At 47.7% G+C, this 26740-nt stretch overlaps 1 protein-coding gene across 2 annotated transcripts in view; it reads right to left on the bottom strand.

The window, feature by feature from the left end:
• The window catches only part of LOC144149806 (protein PALS1-like), a 77381-nt gene that overhangs the window by 18307 nt on the left and 32334 nt on the right, over window positions 1-26740 (bottom strand). Inside the window, exons 1-4 of one of the 2 annotated variants that reach the window (XM_077681454.1) lie at window positions 18885-19358; window positions 6600-6905; window positions 5131-5297; window positions 422-616 (exon numbers count right to left, since the gene is read on the bottom strand). In XM_077681454.1, the coding sequence (XP_077537580.1) occupies window positions 422-616; window positions 5131-5297; window positions 6600-6783 (546 nt within the window). In that variant the 5' untranslated portion in view covers window positions 6784-6905; window positions 18885-19358. Of the gene's footprint in view, window positions 1-421; window positions 617-5130; window positions 5298-6599; window positions 6906-18884; window positions 19359-26740 lie in introns of those variants that run through there. The other variant, XM_077681453.1, reaches the window with a different exon arrangement.

Genomic DNA, 26740 nt, shown 5'->3' with positions numbered 1-26740 from the left:
CACCTTTTAACTTCCCTTTCCTCTGTTCTGCCTTCTCATGTAAATCTGGAAATAAACGTGATGGTGGCGATGCACGAAACGGGTATATTACAATTTCCTAAATACTCCTAAATTTCATTTCGTAACAGCGCTTGTAAACAAGATTCTGCAGACATGCAGCTAAACGTTTGGTGTCATTAAAGCATGCACGAGTCAAAAACAGCAACACAACAAATGTCGTCACTCTACCTGTGCTGAAGCAAAAGATTTAATTAACCAGTTGAATTTTGAACTTGGAGAGAGGAGACAAGGAAGAGCTGTTCTGCCTCTCGAGCCCAAACTTCAAACAGTTTTACATCCGCTCAAAAGCCTGAAAGCCAACTAGAAAAGGGCCTTTTTCATTAGTTTTCCACAAAAGGAAGGTTGGGGAGAGAAGACCCACCTGGTACTTGCGTATGCGCTCCAGCTGGTCCCCCGTGGGGGCCGAGCCATTTAGGCGCGGCGAGCCCTGAGGCCTTGGAGGCGGAGGGTAGCGCGGCGCCGTCTTGGCCACCGCCACAAAAGACTCGGGCACGTCCACCGCCATCTCCCGGTGCTGCTGCTGTGACTGCGCCGCCGTCTCCGCCTCCGACGATCCCTGAGCATGCAGCAGCACCAACAACACGGCCACATTGCCTCTGCATCCTCCTCAACCATCTCTAAATGTCAAACATGCTCTCAACGACTAAGTCACTCGAGTTTGAAGCAGTTTACACGCTCAAAAGGTCCCCGCATTTGTAGAAGTGCTCAATTTTAGAAATCAGGCTTAAATAAAACCTGTCAAATTAAAGACAGTTTTAATTAGTGGTTTAATGTCCACTTGGCTTGTGAAGCAGCACGTGAAGAGGGGTTGCAAATTAATCTAGGCTAAATATGAGTGTTTTGGTTAAATACATTACCGGTACACCAAAACGTGCCTTTCATATGCTTTTCAGGTGTCTGATAGAATGCAGTTTGAGCTTCACAGCACGAAAACAGACCAGGGACAACAGGAAGAGGGACTACAAACGAGCGCCGACTCCCAGCTAATTTTACTAAAAAGGAAACACACACTTAAATATACATTCTATCGCAACGTCATGACACATACCATAGCTGCAAAACAGCCACGTGTACAAAGCAGATTAAAACCCACTGTTGGCACACGCAGAAACAAGGAAAATAACGACACAGCGATCAGCCATGGCAAAATTCACAATTGGGTGCCTAAATGACTAATCTCATTTTTTGAGAATGGAATGGACGGGGCACTTGTGTGCTTATCTCCTTCGCTTCCTATTACCAATAATGTCTCGGCTAACTGCATGGCTGTGCCGGCTGACAACAAGACACTCCTCCAGCAATGGTTTACATCTAGCCTGGTCACACGAACGCAATGCCGGCTAAGATGCCCCTTCAAACCACGCCGCACACTGTTATCATGCCTCCTTCAGACAGCGGCCCGTCTGCCCTATGTAATTCTTACCGCATGAAAGGGGGACCTTGTAGATAACCCCTTCCACGCAGTCAACATATCTTGTGCGGTGATTTACGGGGCAAGCACCATCCACTTTCCAATTGGGCCTATTTATTTTACACAGCCTGGACAACTTTTGCAGTGCAGATTACAGGGCCTAAAAATTCACACACTTGGCAACTTTCTTTAACTTGTGGGACATACCATGGAAGCACAGCATAACACCTATATTCTTTTTTGTGGTTGTCTTGTCACCGTTTTCTTTGTTGGTGTTCTTAATAGAATTTAGCATTCTTTCAGCAACAGGACTGTTCGAAAGCGAAGGGTAGCGTGCAGACAGAAGATGGGAGGCTTGGACAGTGAAGCTGTCTGACATTGCATGAGGGCATGATTTTTTGATAAAATTTGACAAACACGTATGAACAATTCCCCGCTTAACAAGCTTTGAATGACACGACTTGTATGGAAAGCAACGGTGACAGTGTAGATCACGCTACAAAATGTATTCTTAGAATTTTTCAAGATTGCCTTAGTCCGCTGATTCTGACACACGACGAGACTCCAGTTGAACGTTCCATTCATTTCCTTGATCTACGTCTTTTGTCCAAGGATTCCCCCACGTGTTCGTGGTATGAACCGCATGGTAATAAGCCGCTGCTTCCATACGAGTCGTGTCTTTCAAAGCTTGTTAAGTGGGGAATTGTTCATATGTGTTTGTCAAATTTTATCAAAAAATCATGCCCTCATGCAATGTCAGGCAGCTTTACAGTTCAAGCCCCCCCATCTTCTGTCTGCAGGCTACCCTTCGCTTTTGGTCAGTGCTGTTGCTAAAAGAATGCTAAAGTCTATTAAGAACACCAATAAAGCAAACAGTGACAAGACAACCACAAAAAGAAAATAGTTGTTATGCCGTACATCCATGGTGTGTCCCACAAATTAAAGAAAGTTGCCGAGCGTGTGAATGTACAGGTCCTGTTATCTGCACCGGAAAAGCTGTCCAGGCTGTGTAAAATAAAGAGGCCCAATTTGAAAGTGGATGGTCCTCGCCCCGTAAATCACCGCACAAGATATGTTGACTGCGTGGAAGGGGTTATCTACAAAGTTCCTCTTTCATGCAGTAAGAATTACATAGGGCAGACGGGCCGCTGTCTGAAGGACAGGTTGTGGGGGCATGATAACGATGTGCGGCGTGGTTTGGAGGGGCGTCTTAGCCAGCATTGCGTTCGTGTGACCAGGCAGGATGTAAACAGTTGTTGGACGAGTGCCTTGTCAGCCGACACGGCCATGCAGTTAGCCGAGAGATTATCGAGGCAGCTGTAATAGGAAGCAAAGGAGATAAGTGCCCCGTCCATTCTGTTGTCGAAAAATGAGATTAGTCATTTAGGCACCCAATTGTGAATTTTGCCATGACTGATCGCTGTGTCGTTATTTTCCTTGTTTCTGCGTCGGCCAACTGCGGGTTTTAATCTGTTTTTGTACACGTGGCTGTTTTGCAGATATGGTATGTGTCACGACGCTGCGATAGAATGTATATTTAGTTAAGTGTGTGCTTCCTTTTCATTAAAATTAGTTGGGAGCCTCCGCTCATTTGCAGTCCCTCTTCCTGTTGTCTCTGGTATGTTTTCGCGCTGTGATGGTCATGAATTCCCAACTAGCCAGAAACCTCGCACTTTTAGAATGCAGTTAATTATAAAAATATTACTGAAAACAAAATGGACATCAACACTCAACAAATTCAAAAATGACGAGTAACATCAGCTCCCTTTCCTGTAGGCTCCTTTCCTGCAGGTTTTGGATCACTGGCCAACTGAATATTCTCCATCACACAGGCAAAGTCACCGATGCAAGAAAATGTATTCGAAACTAAACGTGCGTGCTAACAAGGCATGCGGGCCAAGAGTGTCCCCACAACTTAATGCCACAAGGCCCCTACAAGTTCTGACCGTGCAGGCTTTGGCTTGGCCTCGACAACCTTGCACAAATCGTTACTAAACAAGCAACTGATGAAGAATCATCAACCATAACTACAGGATCCCTACTATGGCACCTCAAACAGGTTAGATGACTCGTGCATCATAATAGAAGAGGAACTTCCAACTTTGTTGCAAGTTGAGGCAACCTAAAGAGACAAAAACGGAACCCCATGTTCTTGGCAAGAAAATATAGTTCGCAGTCACCCACGTAACATATCCAAGCAAGAGTCAACGTCCTGATCGATTGCGCCAAACATTCCCTCCCAGTTGCAAAAACAAACAAAGGCCAGCCTTCATCAAACTACGTGCGACTGATAAGGATGCAGAGTTCCTTTGATGCAATAAAAAGCTTAGCGTAAGTGGACAAAACCACCAAGGGGCAACTCAGTTTAGTGTGACTTATCTGGAATCCTTGACCTATCCACTTGGAAACTTATCAGTCCCCTCCTGTGTCCACGTTGTTGCAAAGCAAACAGTGCCCCACAGTCTAGAAGATGTGCCCCGATAACAGCAAGGAAGGCGCAAAGATAATACTAAGTGCACGATAAGCCTGGAATGCACACAGAACGCCAATAACGTGACTCGATGCTGGAGCAGCTGGCCTAGCTAGTCTAGCTGCAATGCCAACAGCGTTTGGAACTTCGTAGGCAGAACAAGAGAGGAGTCAGCTTCGACCAATGCAATGCCTTCAGTCAAGCAAACTTATGTCCGAGAAAAGGGCACTTGTAAACGGAGCAGAGTGCAAGCAATGAAATTGTTTACCTAACACCCAGCACATTGCAAATGGGCACGCCATTCCGAATTATATTATAGATTCAGAACGAAATAGACATAGATGCTTAGCACAGTCTATTTCACCTGCCTGCTTTGCTTATAAATCCCACCCTGTCAGTGTAAACGCAGGTTTGTGAAAATAAAGTTCCCCTAAGTATGGTGATGTTCCACATATTGCTTTGCTTGACAGAGGCAAGCTTACTGTTGAGCATTTTTCGCAACCAGGTCCTCGCAAATTCTTTTACTCATTTGGAGCAATCCACATATATAACAGAACCAGGTTTTCTTCTGGTGCTTGGACTTTTTAAAACAATGATCACAGCGATTACACCCTTCTTAGGAAAAAGAAAATATCACAATAAAAGTATACATATTCACACTTTTCAAAACAAAACCACTTGTGTGTTCACCCAACTGAACTTGAGCACATATGAACAAGAATGAAAAGGCACACCCCTGCTGGATGGCACCGACCCCAAGAGAGTAAAATTAACTGACAGGGAGTTACTGGCAAGAGCTTGCCCAATGGAAATATTAAACGATTCTTAGTCTTGGGAATCTGAAAAATGCGACACAGCTGCAATTGGCACGAATGCCCCAAGGTGGCGCACTGGTCCCCACCTTATTCCTGGGGGCGAGTGGACAGGGCCACTTGCAATACACTGCAATACTAGCATGCATGCACAGCCAAACACAGATGTATATCCTATTTGAATGGGACCGTTAAATATACTCGACAATTTGGCATACGATAAATATCTTCAAAGGGGCGTTCAGACTGTTTGGTACAAACGATAATTAAAAAAACCAGAGTCTGACATGAACCGGTTCAACCGTACGCAGCACTACAGCAAAATGGCTGCTTAGAGAAGGTGGAACCACCACGGTGGCCCCTTCCCGACCACCCACCTTCATGCTGGGCGGCGGGGAGAGCGACTTGCGGGGCGTGGGCACGGGCGGGTTGGGCGAGGTGAGCATGGGTTCGGGCAGCTGCTGGGTCAGCTCTAGCTCCTGCTCCGCTGCCACTGGGACTGCGTGCCCGTTGGCCGATGAGCTTTCGGGGAAGCCCGACTCCCCTGCAAGGACAGAGACACACACCGGCTGTCTATACGGGGGGAATTCTACTAGGTGTGAACCTACCACATGGATGGAGCATGTCGTCTCTGATTAATTTAAGCGGCAGAAGTTCTAAAAATGGCACTAGGACGGGACGCAGAAGGTGAAAAAAGACTGGGCGCTGTGCCCAGACAATGAAACAAGGTGGACGACCATGACGCACCAAGATGACACAAGAGAGCACCCAGTCTCGACTCACCTTCTGTGCACTATGCTAGCACTGTTTTCAGAACTTTCTGTATGTACTGACAAGCCCACATTGACGCACATTTTCAGTTGGTTGAGCACCTGCCCTGGTCCTAGGCTTGAACACCAGACCAGGATTAAATTTTTCACCCGGTGCAATGTTTCCGAAAAATCTGCGTAGCTTTTCTCTGAAGCCTACAAGCTGCAACTAAGTCAATAGTAATTCCTTTTTTTCTTCCTGTCACACCAACGAATAGTGCATGCACAGGCAGAGGTAGAACCATTATGTGCTTGTTTCAGATCCAGAAGTTGTCCCATACACTCCTCCTTTGTCCCCATTACGTTTCAGACTGACTTCATCTACTCAGCACTGTCCAGCTTGCGTCCTCAAGGCCACATAACCGTGGTTGAGAGAGCAGCACTAGCCAGAACCACTATTAGATTCCCGAACCGGAGAACAATTTTCACCCCTCGTAGTATATGACGCTGTAAGCGTTTCTTTTCCCTCTCATCATTGTACTCTTCATGTCTGCGAGCATCAGGTTGTTCCTTGATTAGCGAGTAGCAAATCATGGTGATACATAAAAAACCACACGTAAATGAAGAATTTGTTGCTCGGCGTAAGGCACAGATTTAATTTTACGACAAAAACAAAGATGCCTGTGCACTGCTTAGGAGTGGTAAGGTGAAAGCCATAACATCCAACTGAACGTTGACAAGAGCACCTTCCAGTTTTACGCAGCTAGTAATCTTGGCTGTTGCGTCGCTAAGTCAGATCAACAGGGTGTGTGCTTAATATTCCGCTGAGACAGCACTCTCACATCTACAGCTGCTCTCTTGGCTTTCCGTGTGGTGTTGCCTAGAAGTGCGGTCCCTTGCTTGTGTTTTTATTACTGAGAATGAGGCTTAGGCTACGGAACGCTTCACAGGTGCATGGGCGCTCGTAACAGAATGCCAATGCCCGACGTTGCTTTTTTTGCCCAATGGGCATTTAAAAAAAAGAACCGAGTTGCATACAATCCAATCCGAGACAAGACAAGACAAGGAGAAAAAGACAAGGAAAAGGCAAAGCCCACCCCTGGAGCCGTGCCGCTGCAGCCTCTGCAGCTGAGGCACGGAGGCCACGTAGACGGGGCTGGCCTCGGAGGCGAGCAGGAGGAGTCCGTTGGATCCCCCCGCGCTCCCGGGCAGCTGCGAGGAGGAGGAGGAGGAGGGCAGAGGGAGGTCCTCCGCGTTGAGCTCCTGCGACAGCTTGGTCATGTCGACCGGCCGGATGCGCTGCAGCGCCGACAGACGCTCCAGCCGCTCCCGGGCCTGCTGCTCCACCGCAATGACAAACGCCTCCTGCACATGGCTGCTGCTCTCCGAGGACAGGTCCAACACTGCCAGAGGGAACACAGGGACCACAAAAGGGATGAGGAGGATGCCAACCGAGGTGCATGGGTGGATTGTAAGCAGACACGATTGAAAATGGGATTTTTGACATCCGAAGATTAGCACAATGACGCACGTACACACAATATGAAGTGAGCCACAAACACTTGATTCCAAGGCTAGCCTCATTTTTATATGACCTACTCATGGTGTTCATACTGGGATGTCCTGCACCGGGGGTGAAGGGTATGTAATGTGTAAGTAGGGTTGTCTGTTTTCGGGTTTTGTATTTTTTTAAAATCCGGAAGTAAAAATCAGGTGCTTTTTTTCAAACAGGTAATCGGGGAGAAAGTGGGTTTTCTTGTAAAACCATTCCGAAATTCGGGTTTTTTCGGAATAAATCTAAATACGTACTAAGTGACAATCAGTTTCTTTGATTTTTATTTGATCAAAAGGTATCATAAGCTTCTTAACTTTACCACATCAAAATTGGTGTTTGTTTCAAGCTGGTAATCAAGGGGAGGGAGGGGGGGCACCAGGATTTTCTAGGAAATACTCTCCAAAATTTAGCGTTTCTTTGAAATAAATCAGTTTGATGACCGTGAAGAGCATTGATTACCCCCAAGAAATGAAACATTTTATTCACAAAAAGCTGGGAATCGCCTTTTTTCACAACCCTATGCATAAGGCGTACTCCACTCTGCTTTTAAAGAGACCCTGCAACACTTGCCATCGACTACTAGTAATATATTTTGGGATAAAGTCTATTGTCCTAGAAATCTCCTCCCGCAAGAATTATGAAAATCTGTTCACAATTAACGAAACTACGCGCGATGAGAAATCGCGCATAATCGTTCCCTCTCAACTCGACCGTGGATAACGCGACGAAAGCTGCACGCTCTCTCCCGGAGAGGGGGGCGGCTCGCGGCGTTCTCTTAGGTGGCCACATGCCGGGTAGTTTTCTCCTTTTCTCCGCAACGCGGAGGGGCCTATTTCTGGTCTGGTGCCACAAAAAAGCAGGCATGGGTGCCTGCTCGCAAGTGCGCGCTCGGGCTGGTAGGGCGTTTTTGAAGCAATAAACGTTTGTAGTCGAGTGGTCCCATTGAAAGGGAAGTATTGAATGGCAAAACTGTGCCTACAGGTTCAGGAATAGAAGAGGTTCGTACACAGCGATGACGACGACGGAAATGGGAGAATCTAGCCGTGAAGTTGACCAGTGACAGCCGATCGGGCAGCCATGGCCTATGTGACGTCCCTTAGGCCGTGCCAGGGGTTGCATAATGAGGACAACTGAAGAGAGAGCGGTTGGTTTTTCCGCGTCTTTCACATCGATTTGCGCGCTCACCGCTTCACGTGCACGTGTAATATTTGGCTCAGGTATTCCTGGCAGTGTAATTTAAACGTCGCGCAGGTTTACTTGCACTGCTCAAAGAGTGTTGCAGGGTCCCTTTAAAGGAGCCATGAAGACAAAATACAAGCTGGGTTTATTAGAAAGACTGCTTAGTCCCGATAACAATGATACCAATATCATTGCAATCTTCGAACAAATAACGGAGATATTAAAGAAAATGCGTGAAGCAGTCGCGACCCCCTAGCCAATTTCCCGCAACTTTTCTATGATGTCACGGAGCCTTGTTTGTGCGATTGGCGGCCGCCTAACTGACCTGTCGTGACGACACATGACTGGACGTCTGTAATGGGGCCTCTAGTTCCATTTGACCGCATCACTTGAGTGCTAACGTGCAGTTAACGCACTGAAAATTGTTTTATTGTTGGTCCGTATGACGTCATTCTTGCTCATAACACGTCACTGTGGCGCAAAATTTGAAAGTTTTTAAATACTTCTTGCCTTTTTTTCGTTAAAAAAACATCTTTTGTGGCTGTAATGGAGCTGAGTGAGATACTGAATCCTAGTTCTTTCAAATTAAACGAAGTTGTATTTTCCCTTCATGGCTCCTTTAACAACTGCACTGGTGCCAGTGTTGTCCCTTGCAATATTTGGCCTTAATTTGACGTTTAAAGGTAGCACCAGAATCATGCTGACATGAATGGGTGCTTAAGACGTCTTCCAAGAATTGGCAACGGAACACCTTGCGCCTGCCGATCGGTTGCTTACTGCGCAATAAAAAAACCTGAGCCTAACCCACTTATGGGGTCGTGCTAACAGGGGCACGCCTTTCTCTTTTTCGTGTCATTGAGGGGGCAAAAATACCCTCGGAGCGCTCCATACGCACCACATAAGGCAGTAAGAGCAAATGGAAAACTTTTCACCGTTACAACCCCATGTCACAAGTTCTCACAGGTAAAGGACCAGTATGCTTACACGGTCTCAAAGCCACTTTTCAGTGCCTTGTGCATGACGTCATGAAATAGCCCTTGATGCCTGCGCCCAGAGTAAATTGAAACTGAAAGCAAGATTCTCCATGACTGAACGTTAAACCATTAAAAGTTCGCTGAAGTGCTTCACGAGCTGTTCCAAAATCCAAACAGCAATAGAGGTCGTTCATTCCGGAGTTGCCCTGGGCATGTAATGTGAGTAAGTTAACCGACAACTGCTGAACTGCCAGGGTTACGACACGGCTACCATGGGGGAAGACAAATAAGTTGACAAAGAGATGCACGATAAAGCAATTCAGGGGAAATGGATTCGGACAGCGTGGGACGGATGCAGTCGAAAGTTTATAAGAGAGGCCTGCATCATGCAGTAGGCGCAAAGAGGCCGCTGCTGCTGACAATGACGATCCTGTGAAATCGATTTCGGTGCCAGTACTAGTCCTGAACAGGAGTTGTGCAAACAAGACCGAGTTTTTGACGCTACAGGTGCAACACACTGTCATCACTGTAACTGCAACCAAAATGGGGACTAGGCGTCTCACTGCAGACTGAGCCACACGTATGGTACTCATTCTTACCTATTAAAAAGTGCACAACCACCAGTATGCAACCGATGTGGAGGATAGCTCTCAGTTCTCCATATCTTAATTGAAAGTTCAGGATTAGAGGACACTAGACGCCGTCACTTTCCCGAGATTTGTAGATATGCCATACCCCTGCACCCTTCGCTATTTTTAGCAGATGAACCTGTTTCCCACGAATCGCCTTTTAACTTACATTCAAGATATCGGGGCTTTCAAACTTATTACCTACCGCGCGTAATTTCAAGACGGTATACGGCAGGATCTTAACATTTTTTTAAATTTTATACTGAGGGCCTTTTACACCCCATACCAATGATTTATTTCTTAGCCTACTCACGTCTTTCCCAATTGTATTTTACTGACTGAAAGACCACTCACTCTGACATGGCGCCCCTTGGCCTCTATGCCCTCGTGCCATAAACACATACATACATACATACATACCTACATACATACATACATACATACATACATACATACATCACGTGCAAGCAGCAGCCAGCTTTTGGACTGCATTTCACGAAAGCTTTCCACTGCACCGAAAACAGCCAGAGTCAACCAATCCCATATTCCCCATTATAAAGCTTAGGTTAGGAACTTATTGCTTAGTCCACAACTGTTCTGGTTATAAAAGAACGCTTACGGGCACAGGAACAAGGCTTTAAAGGCCATGTTTGCACTTATACGGCCCTAGCTAGAAAAAACGAAAGGGGCATCAGAGATTTAGGAGAAAAAAGGGTCAGAAAGTAACCTGACAATTCGAAGAGCCACCGGCTACTGCACTCGTCACTATAAATGTCTCGTGGTAACAAAACAATGTCGTTAGACCTAAAAATAGTGTCTCTTTGAACGATGCCTTATGAATAACCCCCGTGCTTTTTGCACACAACCATTCATGGCTCTCTAAAGCTTCCCTGGAAGGGTTTTTGCTGTTCTCATAAAATCTCATGCAATCCCAGCTACGTACTGCTGCACCAAGAAAATGATACGAAGCATGCAGGTCAGAGGCAGGAGGATGTGCGTTTTGTCAGCTCAGTAAGCTAGTGCCCATGGAATTATCTACGTGGCACCATCTTCAACTGCTCCCTGGGGTGATGCCATGATGAAGAGAAACAAGAAAACGGTATCTACACATGTTGAAAATTTATAAAAAAGAAAAAGTTCGAATATCGCCAGTACACCATCAAATATTGGTAGAACGAAGCTCCTCTTGAACTGCATTAAAACCATCAGTGAAAGTGTGGCTGGAACAACCATTAAGACTGAACAGTACACCACCTCTGTAGCGACAGCAGGCAGTTGCAAGACGTGATTCTTGAAGGAGCCACACCTGGTGATAATCCCTGTTTCTAGTTTTTGTCAGACAATGCTTCTTTTCATTACTAGTAAGGCTCATAACTATAAAAACAAAAATACACTTGATTCGGCACAGTCACCAGTTTTATTATAACCCTTGAAAATTAGCCACATCAAGTAATTTTTGCAGTATGCCCTCGCATAATAAAAAAAAGAACAAGTTAAATCTAAATATGATATCAGATATACTAAGTATCAATATGAAAGAAAAACATCAAGATATTAGATTTTCTGTGACCTAGAGAATGCTGTGGATTTTATCAAGCTCGTTTGCAAAAATCATAACCGTTACACGATAACCTTTACCGTATACTGTAAGTCACTCAACCGTACACGGCTGTTTCCCATTCCATGGAAGCCATTCATATGACTGCCCTTTCATTCTCGTTTCAAGCCCAGTGCAAGAATTTGAACTAGCCTCACGGACGGAGCTTGCAAGTCCTCAAGCACCAGATACCCTCTGTACCATTTGCTTCAGAGGTGGCTAGCCACTGCTCCTCTCAATTATATGTTGCACTGCACATTTGGTTTGTCTGTTAACTTACCTCTGCTGCCTATGCCTTGGTATACTATCTTTATGGGCATGTTTGTCAAGAGCACAGCAGTAGAACACCCTCCAGTCCACAAAATAAAAGGCCATCCTCTCTCTCTCTCTTATCAGCTCGTCTCACAAACAGAAGCTCCGCAATGTGCTGTTACGTACAATAAAATACGTTGCCACGTTCTAAAGACTGAACACCACCCACAGGAACAGTGGTTCAGTGAGTAAAGGATATGCTGCCAAGGGCGTCATTACTGCAACCGCTTTTTCGTTCGAGGTAGAACACAAAAATGAACCCGGTGCTTGGCTTCAACACATGCTAAAGAAGACTCCCCCCCGGTAGTTTAAAGTAATTCGCAGCCACTATAACTTTGGCAAGCCTGGTTGCTCCCCACTTTTTTTTTTTTTTCCATTCTTGAACAGCGGTTCTCTTCTCCTACTACGTCGCATGCGACTAAACCCTCCCGTGCAATGGCCCCGGATTTGAATGGCATTTCCCGAGCCTCTGTGACAGCAGCTATTGTGCACTCGTAGCGCGAACAAACAGGGTGGCCTTGTGCCTTCCACCCAGCTTGCTCATACCAGAACCCTTTCAGAGTACGCGGTTGTCGCCGCTTCATGGCGATGCCATCGCCACAGGGATCATTATTTTATTACGCCCTTAAATGATACAATGATGCTGTAGTTTGCCATTAAAGATACATTAACGGCACTGAACGGCCACAACTACATAGTTTTGGCGCTCTTGCCCCGCATACACCCTTGCTCCATAAACAGCCACAGCGCCTGTTATTTTATTTCACAGTTACAACTAGTATTTCTTTCCCCCCCTTTTCTTTTCAAGTTTTTTGCATTGTGTTTTATTGAAGTTCTTATTTCTTGTATCAATTCTCTTGCCGCGGTTAATGCAATGATGTTTTTCTTGTGCTCCGCTCATCTTGCTTGACTTGTTGATGTACACATATCATACAACTAGTTATTGGTTTACTTTGTTATAATTTCCTCTACAAGCCTCCCTCACCCGATGCCCTGCTGGGCCTGTAAGGTACTTTGAATAAATGAATGAATGAATGAATAAACAAACAAATAAATAAATAAATAAATAAATAAATGCCACTACTACCAAAGGCACCGAACAACTTTGTTTAAATTGAATGATCAAGACCTATCATAGCACTTCGGCTTTACGATATGACAAACAATCCTTTCTTTGTTTAGAAATAAATCATAAAAACTAATGTTTCTTTACTACCCTGCCTCTTTTCTCCCACTTTCTAAACTTTTGTGACGGAAAAAAAAAACGACGCCACAAGTTGTGCCCGAGACAGCCCAGGAGAAGGCATGGGAAGCTACAGTGCAATTGCTTATTATTATTAATTTGGTGAATTTTAAAGGCGAGGGCCACTTTGGTCAGTCGCAAACAATGATAATCTTGCTCTTTCGCCGCTGGTTAGAAAGCAAAGGTAGCTTGCACACTGATACTAGCTCTACTGGATGCAGTCGTATATCAAGGCAAAACATTGAACCAAAATTGGGAGTGAAACCACGGTGACTGTGGGTCAGATAAAGGGACCATGAATACGACATGAGCTTTCCTTCATTCACAGGTAACCATGCCAGAGTAACAAAATGTCAACTTTACTGCTAACTGCACTCGATTCAGAAAGATAAAAATGGGGCAGCAGTTCCTCAAGGTATTTTCCACACTTGCTGGTTCATATCGCTTTATAATGTCAACAACCACCTTGTGCGATTGGTTGATTCGGTTAAAAATGAATGCAGGTTTGAAAGGTCAAATCAAGGATGAGATGCCTTCTATACGTGGCACTCTTAACAAAGCAGTATGAGAGTGCTGTTCACTTTAGCCGAGCCGTATGCTCCCAAAACCAGAAGAAATGGAAGAACTACCACTAACTCTTAGTGCCATTTTCCCATAGGAACTTAGAGAGTTTCTCCGAGCTTCAGTAATGCAATTCTAGCCAAAACATAACCTTGAGCTTAAGGTTCATTGTCTGAAGCACACGAAGCTTATGGTCATGCCATCACACAGATGAAACATACCACTATGTTCAGTAGGTGAAGCGATGATAGCTGTCAGCCGTAATATATGTCTGCTATAAATCTAGTCTCGTCTGCTAATGAAGAGGCCCGTACAATCGAACCTCATTAATTTGAAGCACCATAGTTTGTCCTGACAGTTGATCCAAACTGCTTCGCTAGTCCCAGCAACATGATGTGTATTTGAATTGGGGAAGCTTTCGTTAATCTTAACAACAAAGATGCTCAACGGTTAGCTTGAACAAGGTTTTCCACCCACACAGACCGCCCTTTGCGCAAAAAAGCAGTAAAAGGCACCCCAAATACAAAACACAAGTTGGTCTATCTTGGTAGGTTAGTGCAGTGGGAACATGAATATATGTACCACCTTTAGGTGCAGCTTTCCTCACATAATGCAGACGACAGAGAAAATGTGAAGACAAATAGCATCACCACTGGCCATTGCACACAACTGCCCCAGAAGTGGTAAAAAATAAGGTAATAACTGTCACAGCAATACAGTTTACACAAGCTAAGTGGAAGTTTTATACCATTATACTTGAGCATTGAAAAATACGAAAGAATCCTACAAACAATATGATGCCAGTTGAGCAGATACCTAGGTTGTGCAGCAGCACCAAAGGTCACTGGTGGTCTTGTTGCAATGCCTGATTGCTTCTTTAGATCATGCTTCTTTAGGCCCTGTGTGCATGGATCCTTTTAAAATAGCCCCTCTGCAGGCACCTCCCATAAATTCCCAATTTCAGTTAATTTCAGCGGGCTTGAAGTGACCCAGCAACAAAACATGAAACCAGTGGATCGGCGGGCAGCAAAAAATTAGACGTGCATTATTTGCCTTTTTCCTCGAATGAATGCTTCTTTACCTCCAAGATAGGAAATGTCAGCAGCAAAAATATACACGTTTGTGGTGCGCAAGGCACTTAGATGTGGAGGCTACGTGTGGTAAAGCCTGCATGCGTGATTGGTCAGTTTGACGTATGTGCAGTCTGTCAAAATTTTCTAGGCCAAGCCAAACATGTGCTGGCCGCAAAAAAATTCAGTGTACAAGCTTACGTCCCGAGCGAGGCTGAAACATTTTATGCCGGAAGGCTAGAGAAAACATCTTTCTTTTTCACTGTCATAAAATAATTGTGTCACATTTAAACGTAAAGCTTATTCTCTGAATTCTTTGTGGTCCAGTAGGCTTAGGTATGGCCTAGAAAATTCTGAAAAAGGACGTACCTGGCACGCAAACACTCACACTATCTAAAAATGAATCTTTGGCTTTCTTGCGAAAGTATGAAGCCTTACAGAAGGGTTAAGCACAAAAAATATTCCGAGGAAGGACGCCACACACCTGTCTGAAAATTTTTAGCACTTAACGGTGGCTGGTCATGAAATACCAACAAGCTCGAATGCATACTTTTTTAAGATATAGCAGGCCCTGCAGGGGAAGCTTTTGTTTAGTGGACCGGAGGATCAACCGAGATGGGAGATTTTCAAACCACAACAAATTCCATCCAAATTGATTGAACCGCTTGGTGCGTGGTGTTCTTGTAATCTAGTGGCATGGTCGCCACTATACTACCATATTGTACCCCTACCATGCTCACTCCCAGTATATAGTGACGTAAACAGCAGCAAGTTGTTTGCAACATCGGATCGCCGCGAAAAAAAATGAGGACGGGAGATGGATTGTTTCATTAGCGATCCCTCAGCAATTACTGCATCTTCTGCTGCAGAACGAACACTAATGGTGCTATGAGAAGAGTGGACCTATTTCGAAACAACCTGCTAGTTGTCTCCAGCGTTACTTCATACAGTTTGCGAAGCCAGCAAAAAGGAGTTGGAGAAAACACTCGTGCACAGATTACGGAGTATTTTAATACAAATTTCACACAGGTAAGCTCAACTTAAGCACACGAAATATGGCAGGGAAGATACAGTGGAACAACTGCCATTAGAAGACACTATTTCGCAGCTCATGTTGTCTATAAACGAAGAATGCCTTTAAACTTTGTGCTTGTGGCAAGGCCTGCTTTTCTTCTTGCTGCTTCTAGCAGGCCTATGAATATGTGACGTTATCGTGCCTTCCTTTGCAAATAGCAAATACGACACCGCAAGTCACAGTTCCTCACCTTTTGCTGTCGCCCACCTCCACCTAAATAAAACATAGACATTCACACTTTCCCTATTTGTGAGGTGCCAGAACGCCTAGCGTGATTCCATGTGCTACAATCTTCTCGGGGGAAAAAAAAAAGTCATAATCGGGCTCACAATGCTGAGCAAATGCACAGGGCTTTCTGTACCTGCCAGCTGCCACCTCGCCATGGGCGTCCCATGCACACCTTGTGACGTTTCCTGCCACCACTGTCACTATATCCAGTTATGTTGTTTAAAGTTTTATGCAATTATGTCCACAGTATTCTGTTTAGCAGAGCATGTCGATAATAAAGCGTTGATAATGAAGCATTTGTGAAGGCTTTGTGAAAATGTGTACGCGCATGTTTTAGTGTAAATTGTACATTGTTACTCTGTTTGTTTTCGCTTGCATTGTAATTTTCAGGTGTGTACCCCAACACTGTAATGCCACTCATGGTGATGTGGATAAACAAACAAACACCCTTATGTGTGTAACAGCACATGGTAATTATCATCGTGACAATGATAAAGGGAGGGAAGGGTCAGGATACTTGGTGCTTCTACTGCAAAGCTGTAAAAGACAGTAAGGGCCGGTTTTCTGATGTAGGCGAAACGAAAACCGAAAACACCCGTGTGTCCGAGAATTCGGCACACGTTAAAGATTCCCCGTTGGTCGCAATTAATCCGGAGCCCTCCACTACAGAGCACCTCATCACCTGTGAAGCGTTGGCACATTAAACCTCATAATCAAACAATCAGCATTCTGCTTTAGAAGTGTCCATACAGGTATGCGAAAAATTAAACCACTGTAAAATCCCAAGTAGGCAGGCGATCTCTGCCAAAAGAAACGCCCCTCCCCCCAACTTTTATTTAATTCAAAAGACTGTCCCAATACATCTCCCATTTTTTCCAGACGCGTGGAATCAGTATCAGTGTGGACAAATCGAAAGATGCCAAACTACACAACCACCTGGGATTCAACAATGATGCAGCCTCAGTGATGAGGCGATTGAACTAAGGTTGGGTAGTGACAGTGACATCCCATTCGTCTATTTAGTGTTGATGATTGCTAGACATCTTGAAAGCAACAGTGATGATGATAAGTAAATAAACTTGCTTTGAGATGTATGCTTCTGATGTATTTTTTTGTTTTTGTTTTTCCGCAGTTTTTAAAGAGAACAGTCAATCGATAAGCCATCCCACAGTTTCTCTAATTCTGCATGTCAGAAAGGTCCAAACCAACTAAAGGTGTTGGCAACAACGAATTCTGCTGGGATCGAAAATCTCGCCTTTTTACCCATTCCCTGAACACCTTGCTGCATTTACAAGCACCAACGATTGTCAGCTCTTTTCCGTGATAATTGCCTTCTTGCGAGTTTCGCACAATAAAATTTCTGATAGTGTCCCAAAATCAAGAGTCGTGTTTCCGTGTGCTTTGTATCAACACAGGCCAGCACACTATTTTTTTCCAAAACCTGACGACAAAAATTGAAAGAACGGATGCTGACAACAATATAGTTTCGCTAAAACACTTCATAGCAAGAAACAATAAAACTTCCAGCACCAAAACCTGCCAAACCTTTTGTAAATGCAACAACCTGGGTAAAGAGTGATTTGTTGAACACGGAGCGTCGCAGAATACGTCTCACACATGCGTGCGCTGTGAAAATATCACAAGCTGCCGACAAGCAAGAATGAAGACTTTGAAGCACCACGCACATGTCTGCTGTTTTCTGTGTGAACGACCAACACACTCGTCACTGTCAGCTATCTGTTCAACTGAGCCTGCACAATGCACGCAAGCAGCGTAGCCTTTGTCGTGGCAACATTTGCCAAGCGTGCAAATGCCAAATGGCAGTTGCAGAGACGACGACGCCATACATATTTTGCTGCTGGAGTATGCAGATCACGTGAGGCTATGGTTACCCCGTCGTCCATATTATTCGCAGGACTGCCTCGCTCGCCTGCAAACCACACCCCCACATAGTAGTAAAAAAGTTGGGGGGAAGGGGGCATGGAATCGCCTTGCAACTGGATGGGCATAGTTTAAGGCACGGCTTCTGCTCCTATCAACGCCTGTGCGCCGTCAGGATATCAGGAGTCGATGAAAGGAATGTCGTATTCCCACCTTCGGGCCGCAGAGCGCGCATATATGCGCTTCGCGTCAGCGGTGACGCGTTTTTTTTTTTTTCTTTTCTTTTTCGCGACTGCTTCGACCGCATCAAAAATACGCGACGGAACCACGGATCGCGCTGATTTGCGATGCGCCTGCCCCGGACGACGCTTTTTTTTGCGGCGCTTTTGGCTATCGGCGCGGTGGGTCCCCACCGCCTCCAATTCGCGCGCGCCACGCTTGGACGCCCACAACAGCGCGCGCGATCCAGCGCACGCCCACTACAAAATACCGGTGCGATGGGGGCCCACGGCGAAAGCAGCCCGGCCGCTGGTGGCGACGGCTGCAGCGAGACTAGTTTCACGCCCCAGAAGTATGCCGACGCCGCGAGAACGACGCAACACCGGCTCTGCGGGGATTGCGCCGCGCAGTCCCCGCACGGTGCAAAGGCGTGACACACATCGGCCGCCAAACAGGGACGCGACCACGTTTGAAAGAATACTACTCATCCTTTTGTGCGCGTGCTTTCCGCGTCGCTCGATCGACGCATTAAAGCGGACCGTGCGGTCGCGGCGGAGGCAATTTGCGGCTCCAAAATCCACGCCGTGTCCCCGCGGCCGAGCGGCATACGTGGCTCCTCGCCGAAACGGGCCTTTTGCCCGGAGGCGATCGTACACGCGCCCGGACAGGTCCACGGGCCGCTCGCCGGCACAAAAACGGGGTCCCGCCGTGCATCCGCCGTTCGTCGGCACAAATTCGCTCGACGCTTCACCGCGGTGGCGGCAATTAGCTGCGTTCCCGTAAACCGCCCGCGGAAGTTGCCGCCGCCGCCGCGATCGCAAGCGTGGCCGAGCAGAAACGCCCGCGATCCGGATCTTACCTCTGGCGAAGTTGCCCCGAGGAAAGACCTGTCACCTAGGCCTCCGCACGGGGCGAGAATGCAGCCGCGATCTCGCTGACGACGATCGTAGCCGCACGAATCACATACGGGGTGTAGCCGCCCAACTCGGGCCACGGGCACAAGTTCGCATACCAACGCAAGGCCGCCGGCGACACGGGCTGGGCGCGCACACCACCACCACGACCACTTGTTGCACGGCACAACGAATGTTGACCAAGGCGCCACAACTATCCCTGCACTGGCGGAAATGCACACTCGGGGGACGAAATATGCCTCGGCTGCGACGGGTTTTCCGCGGCGCGATGGCTTCGGTAGTCACAACATTCTTCACAGCGCACGCATTGTGCACGGGCGCGTTAAACGACAACAAAAACAATAATCGGCCCCCGCCACCGCCGCGACTTGTGCTGCGCTTCAACGGGGCGGCACACCTCACTTTCGCGCACCTGTCGGCAGGTGTCTCTCAGGTGAGCGACCGGCTTTTCCGCTTGCGTTAGTGGCACTCTTTTTTTTACGTTGAAATGCATGTGCCTTGTAGCAAGGCAGTCGGAGATGTATTTTTGCGGCAAGTACAAATTATTATATTGCAGCGACAATTAGGGCGACCACGGGGCGATGAACGTGCGATAAGCGTTCAGAAAGTAAAGCGCTCAACGCTCGTTTCCGCATGGCATGTGGCGCCACCTGGTTCAAGAAGTAGCCGAACCACCGAACGTGACCGAACCAACGTTACTATAAATTCATGCCACACTTAGGCTATGAATTCGCTGCTTCCCTCGCACATACATTGTAGTTTCTGGTCATACGTTGCACCGAACGGCCACGAGACAAATCATCAATGTCCGACGGTTTGTTTGTGCTTCGAACAAACTTTGCAAACCTCACAAGCTTCGCGTATATTACGTGTGAGTGCTTGACGAGGAGCTGAGCGACTTGGCAGCATGGTGTGCGCGGTGTGCTGGTTTAGCTGGTGTTCGTGATGTTGTGCGCAGTTGGAGAAACCGGAGGCAGCAAGTACATACGTACGAGCATGCGTACGAGTTTGCGCTTGGACGAGACGGCGAGTTCTGTGATGCGGCGTTGCTATCGGCATTGCATGCGTGCTCCAGATCTTGCTTACCGTTTGGTAAACATGCTTGCTAGGGAACCTTGTAATGCTTGAATGCTTATGAGGCTGCATACTTTTGTTTCAAGGGATAGTGGTCAATTTTCCAAACACTCATTTGTTGCTACACTATGCCGTCCATCTGTCATAAAAAATCACAATCATTCATTGCACACTTTTGCAGAAAGAGCCTCGGTTTACTTGTATATAAATTGATTGATTGAATAAACTTTATTCAAGACAGCAAACCCTATGTTCGGGCGCCCGCAGGGTGAGAGGCGTCCTCAGTCCAGGGTCCCTAGGGTGCCTGGATGTTCCTCCTCGCCCGCCGGCGAGGAGGAACATCCAGGCACCCTAAGGGTCCCCCTCCCCCCCCGAGGTGCACTCTTCAAAAAAAAAGGTTGTGGCTTTTTTTACTAACGGAACACTAACAAGTTACTTGTCCCAGTATACATAGTACTTCAGGTAGCAAATGCAGCACCAGTCAGGGTTACTAACTGAAGAAGGCACCACTACCTCCACTAGTAAAGTCCTAGCGATAACACCCTTTTGAGCTACATGCGTTTACTAACTGGCCATGCATAACCTAGTCATAAGCACGACCCTAATCTAGTGTACAGTACTTCCAGTTAATTTCCTAACCATGCAGTTGCTAGTGGCAGAGCCTACGTACCGTACCGCGGGGTAGTAAGGTTCTTAAGGAGTTAGTAAATACGGTCGTTACTACCCTTTTACGACATTTTTTATTAAGAGTACAATCTCAGCCACCACCCTTTCCCCCAGCAAATTTTCTGGTTACGCCCCTGTCCAGGATTGCTTGGAGGTGACCCGCTCGCGCTGCCGTCTCTACCAAGACGCGCTGGTATAGAGGGGTCGGAGCTGGCCACAACTCCACCCACTGCTGTGTGGTAATGTTGGCGAGTGGCGGTTGGGTAGGGGTGTTAGATCATTTTACGGTAAAGTGGTACAGATTCCGCTTGTTTGGACAAACTGACATGTGGCTGGATGTTGGATAGGGAACATGGCATGGTAGTATTGTGGGGGATGGTGTTTGACTGTAGCCTGCGTAGTGTACGTAACTGCGTCGGTCCTGGAGAGAATATGGTGGGTATGTGGGTATTTCCGTCGTTGTAGCCCATGGTGGGTGAGGATACCGGCGCATGTGAGGCGAGGAGTGGACGGGGCGAACGGTAGGGGGCCACAGCCCTCTAGGGCTCATACGGTAACCGCCCAGAGTACGTACATACATGTTCGCGGGCCGCGGAATGAGCCGCTTCGTTGCCTTCTAATTCCATGTAGCCTGGAGTCCATTAGGTGTGTGCGAGGGGCAGATGGAAATTCTGGCGTAAAATTCCTACGGTTTGATGAGAGATACTGCCGGTGATGTAGCTGCGGCAGACTGATTGGAAATCTGTGAGGATCGTGATGTATTCTTCTGTGGATTAATTGTAAAGCGAAGTCGATAGCAACTTCTTCCCACGTGGTTGGTTGTATTGTGCAAATCGTATATGTAGCCCGAAAAATGATTCGCCCTGGCCTAAACGAACTGGCGTCGGCGTCACAATCTACAAAATTTACATTTACACTGAAGAAAAAACTACTTGCGCTGAAGTCACTGCAGCTGCCTGCCATGTTGGTGTACGTGTGCACGATCTGAGGCTGTTAACGTGCCTCCTGCTCTCATCGCGAACAGCGCCGAGAAAGTTGTAGCTGTTGTTGCATGTAGCTTGCGAAATGAACTACATAAATGTAACAAACACATAATCTATAGACTATATATAGTCTATAGATTATGTGTTTGTTTACGCCACTTGAGGACCGAAAACTTCCGACCGCCGAAATTGGCAATTGACCAACCGAATGCCTGAAAGATGTGAGCTCCTCATTCATTTTTTTCTTATTGTGGGGTTTACCGCGCCGACGCTACAGAGGCGATGAGGCGCGCCGTAGTGAAGGGCTCCGGATTAATTTCGGCCACCCGCAGGACACACGGGCGTTCTCGCTTTTCGCCTCCATGTGTAAGGCGGCCGCCACTGAGCCACTTGAGCGAATGAAATTGGTACACAATGCGCTAATTAACATCGTTTCAGTGTCCCTTTCAGATCGACCTGCTGTTACGGGTGCTCTGCTTTCGACGCTCTGGCTCGCTTCTGCCAACCTAACGTGAGAATCAAGCTTGTTGCTGTTACGTTTAGAAAAGAGAAAGCAATGCGGGACGCCGCGTACAAGACGTTTCGTCCGTGCGTCGCTGCACGACGCGGGTCAATGCCACAACTCTTTCAAAACGGCCCTTCTCCGCTTTCAACGTGTTTTCCTTCGCGTGTCTGCCTCCCTGTGTGCGTAAACCAGCACCCAAGGTCGGAACAACAGCTAGTTTGGCACGTACGCTACCGTAATAAAGAACAAACAGCGAAAAGGAAAGAAAGCGTGTAAACAGTTTCTTGCATCAGCAAGTGCGGTCGACTCTGAGCGCACGGCATGTACTGAGGGCAAAGCAGGTGGCCAATCAATCAAGACGTCATCAATTTGTACTCCTACGGGGGAAAAAATGAAGGAAGCTCACATTAACGCGTAAGACTTGAAGGTACGCAATCCTTCACAACCATCGTGACCGTTCACCGATTTGCTTCTTCGCTGCCGTTTACTCCATCATTGTTGCTATAAGTGTGAGCTTCTTTAATTTTGTTAAAGTGATAATCATTGGACATCACCTTGGAGGGGCGTGTGCTATGACGATGTTGCCACGATTACGGCGAACGATGGAGTATTTTTTTTACAATCTTGGTCAATCTTCCTAAGTGGGTATGCTTGACTTTACAAGCCTGCTTAGGGGACGCTGGGCAGCCGCAGCAAGGCACGCACACACCAGCGCTAGGCATTTTATTGGTTTTGTTAGCTGCCGAACGGTCGCCGCGAAGCCCGCGCTCACGTGGGCGCGCTCGGAAATTTCTTGCTATTTTTAACTGCGGACACAAAAAATTACGATCTCCTAAACAGCTTCGCTGTTTAAAAAAAAAAAAAAAAAAGTCGGTGCCTTTCCACACTGTGAAGAAGGGTAACCAGCGAAGCTAAGCGCAGTCCAAGGAGTGCACCAAGCAAAACCACGTGCGGCCGCTTGTGTTAGCCATCGCCTGCCGTTGTCGCTCGAGCTGTGCATGTTTCACGCAGCTGCGCGCGCCCGTTCTGCTGCGAGAGACATTTACCTTAGGGGCTCGGGCTGTTGGCGTCTCCTGTCGTCGTCTTATGTTGTCAGGATAAATCAAGTTGCCAAACGATGTCAAGAAACAAGTGTATACAGTTAAACCTGGACGTAACGAATTAACCTTTCTGTAACGAATTCCTGAATTTCACGAATTTCCCATTGCCACCCCGGCCACCCCCTTTGAAGCCTATGTGTTTGCGCCCTCTATACAACGAAGGCAATACGGCGGTTAAGCCAGATGTAATGAGTCGCTAAGCTGACCAGTCATGCCGGAGAAATGCCCTAATTAAGCGAATATACTATAACCTTGCTCTAAGGATCGAGGCAGCGGCTACGAAAACGCCTGGAATTGCCCAAATAGGAAATTCGTCATGATGGCCATCCTGTGGCTAGCGCAGCTATGCACTGGATGGTTTCGCTGTGTAGCGCGACACCATTCACCAGGTGGGGGTGGTGGTGGTACCAGTGAAATGTCTCGTACCCACTCAGTGGGATTGGCCAGGAAGTGGGCTCCTTACCGAAAGAAATTATGTAATTTTTGAAGGGAAAGAAAAATATTTAAATGTTAGAATGGATTAGCAGTATATGACTAGAGAAATAAACGTAAGAAGATTAGAGGAAGAAATAAAGAACGAACACCATTGAAGGAAAACTGGAAGTAAGAAACACGAAGAAAGAATGTGGTACAGACGAAGCAGTGAGCTAGGCGTGCATATAGGTACTTGCAGGGGAATTTAGCAGGGCCAAATGATGTCTAACACGGCAGACGGCCTGATTCCAGGATGAATGAGTGCAACGCACAGCAAATATCCCCGTGGCAGAATCCCAGTTCCTTCGCCCCGAATGACAAAATAAGTGTAGCAGACAGCGGGAGGTTTAGCCGGCTGCATGGGTTGGTTGTAGGGTTTAACGCGGCGACGCAACGCAGGCGATGAGGCGCGCCGTAGTGGAGAGCTCCGGATTAATTTGGACCACCTGGGGATCTTTAACGTGCGCCGAAATCTCTCTCGTACACACGGTCGTTTTTGATTTTAGCCTCCACGAGAAAAGCGGCCGCCGCGGCCGGGAATCGAACCCGCGACCTCGTGCTCAGCAGCGCAACGCCTTAGCCACTGAGCCACCGCGGCGGGTGGCTGCATGTGCTTTCTGAGTACCTTCGTCTTATAGAGGAGAACCGTCGGCAGTAGAAGCAGAAATGGTCGATCGTTTCTGGTTCTCTACAGAAAGCGCGTAGCTGCGACGGGGCCAGATTAGAGCGGTGCAAATAATAATTTAAATTTGGCACGCGACAGTGAAAGCCAGTGAGGGTGACTTCGCAAGCCCGCGACTGGCTTATGCTGCACTTCCATGAGTACCGGAGGTGCTCGAGCTCCGAGTCTTCGTATACTGAATCAGGCATAATTTGAAGTAAGCACAGCGAGCCGAAGTTATCAGGGAAATGGGCGGCAGAACCTCCAATACTGGACCGCCCAATGCCATTCCCGCCAGATCCGCCGATTCTTGAAGCCAGATACCTGCATGTCCAGGTACCCAGACCAAACGAAGTTCATGAAGGGAGGAAGGCGATAAAGAAGCAAGGGCTCGACGTAGGGGGGGGGGGGGGGGGGGATGAAGTTGAGGAAGTAAGGGCAGAGCAAACAGCTAGAAAATGAATCCGTGAGAATTATTGCCTGTCGTTTCGAGGAACCAAGCTTGCGAAGGGCCAAGGCTATTGCGATAAATTCTGCGTGGAAAGATAGCAAGAGTAACTCCGCTTAGTTTTGGGGTGCCTGCCTGTCAGCGTATAGTCGCGCGTCTCCGCTGCTATCTGTAGTGTGGGTTAGTCGGTGATTAGTTGCCAGTGGATGATTGGAGGCCACTGGGGGAGGCCTTCGTTGTACAGTGGACCTGAGCAGGCTGATTATGATGATGATGATGATGCTGGCAGACACATATACTGTATGTGCCCTTCCCAAGCAACCACCGGACGTCCGTCGGCCGGCCACCGTACGTCCATTCTGGGTCTAGCGGACGTCCGTATGACGTCTGTTTTAGTGCCGGTGGACGTACCATGTACAGGGCCGTCCACTTTAGGTGCGAACACGGTGCAGCGTGGCCGCCATGGAGGAAAGAAAAGGTTCCATCATGGAGGAAGAAAAAGTTAGGAGACGGCGCTACCGGAGAAACGTGAAGCCTATACATAAAAAGTAAAATCGAAGTCGGCCTAGGCGTCACTGCACCACGTGACCCCATCGCGCCGCCGCCGCGAGCTCTTCAATTTCGTCTGCTCGAAACTACTCTGCTGCCCGTTGTCGCGAAGCCTGATATATGTTGGTGTTTTTCCCACGGCTTTTGTCTCTCACACATACGCGGCACTCCTGCCCGCACGCGGGCATGAGATCACCGAGCAGACAAATGCAGCAAGGACGGGGAAAAGCTACCGCCAACCAAACACGAGAGAAGCGCCGGAGTCAGAGACCGCCGCCGCCGCCGCCGGCCCACCCGACCATGGAGGTCACGTGCTGGGCCGACTTCGGCGGCTTGAGAAACGGCGGAGGGAGCGGCTTCAACGGAGCTGGGCTGCGAAGGCTAGCTGCGTGACGTCATGCCGTCTCCTAACTTTTGCTTCCTCCATGGGTTTCATGGTGGCCGTGCTCCGCGGAGCGCCAACGCACAAGCCGCGGCCGCGCATCGAAACTAGGCGGCGCAGGCGCATAGGACCTTGGAGGCGGGGCTTCGTGTCGTCTGCTAGTGCGGGAGCGCGCCGTGCTTGCTTTGATGCCAAGCACGCCTGGCATGCTTGTAGCCTCTTAGCGAGCCGCCACCGCGTTGCGGGAAAGCGCACTTCTCTCACTGCGCCGCGTTGTGTATTTTCTGCGTACGACAAGTGAGCGCTTCCTCTTTTAAGGTCCGCAGTCCCAGTTAAATGCATGTATTGTTGAAGGAATTTCAGGAATGGTTTGTACATGTGGTTAGAGGGTTTAGCGCCGCAAGGCGACTCTTGCTACGAAGACGCTGTAGAGAGGGCTCCGGATAACCACCTGGCTCTTACCGTGCACTAATACCGTGCAGAAAACGCGCGTTCTTCCATTTCGCCTCTTTTGACAAGCGGCACCTACTACTGGGATCGAACATGAATCTCCGGGCTCAGTATAGCCAAGCACCATAATCACTGAGTCACCGTGGCGGGCCAGGTCAATTCCTGGCGAGTTTCTCAGGACTTTACCGCACAATAAAAGAGGGTGAACAAAGGTGCTGTCTAAAGCAGATGGCCATATGACCTGATATGCCTTACGGCCCACTTTTCTAACAGCGGAGCTGTTGTTACTGGCCGTAAGATCGCCGTTGCAGAAAAAAAAAACCAATAAAATTCCGAGCGCTCGTGGGCGCGCGCCTCGCGGTTACCTCCGAGTGTCCCCTTCACGCGCAGTGGATTTAGTAAAAATAAAAGAACCTCTCAAAAACCGCGAGGAACAAAAAAAAAAAAAATGCCGAGCGCTAGTGAGCGCGTGCCTTGAGTAGACCGCCGAGGCCCCGTATCGTGCAGCG

This window comes from Haemaphysalis longicornis, unplaced genomic scaffold (genome assembly GCF_048455015.1).
Source record: "Haemaphysalis longicornis isolate Haplotype H1 unplaced genomic scaffold, Haemaphysalis longicornis Haplotype H1 scaffold_8, whole genome shotgun sequence".
NCBI lineage: Eukaryota > Metazoa > Arthropoda > Arachnida > Ixodida > Ixodidae > Haemaphysalis > Haemaphysalis longicornis.
Note: the sequence above shows the minus strand (reverse complement) of the source record. Positions and strands in the feature narration are given on the sequence as shown.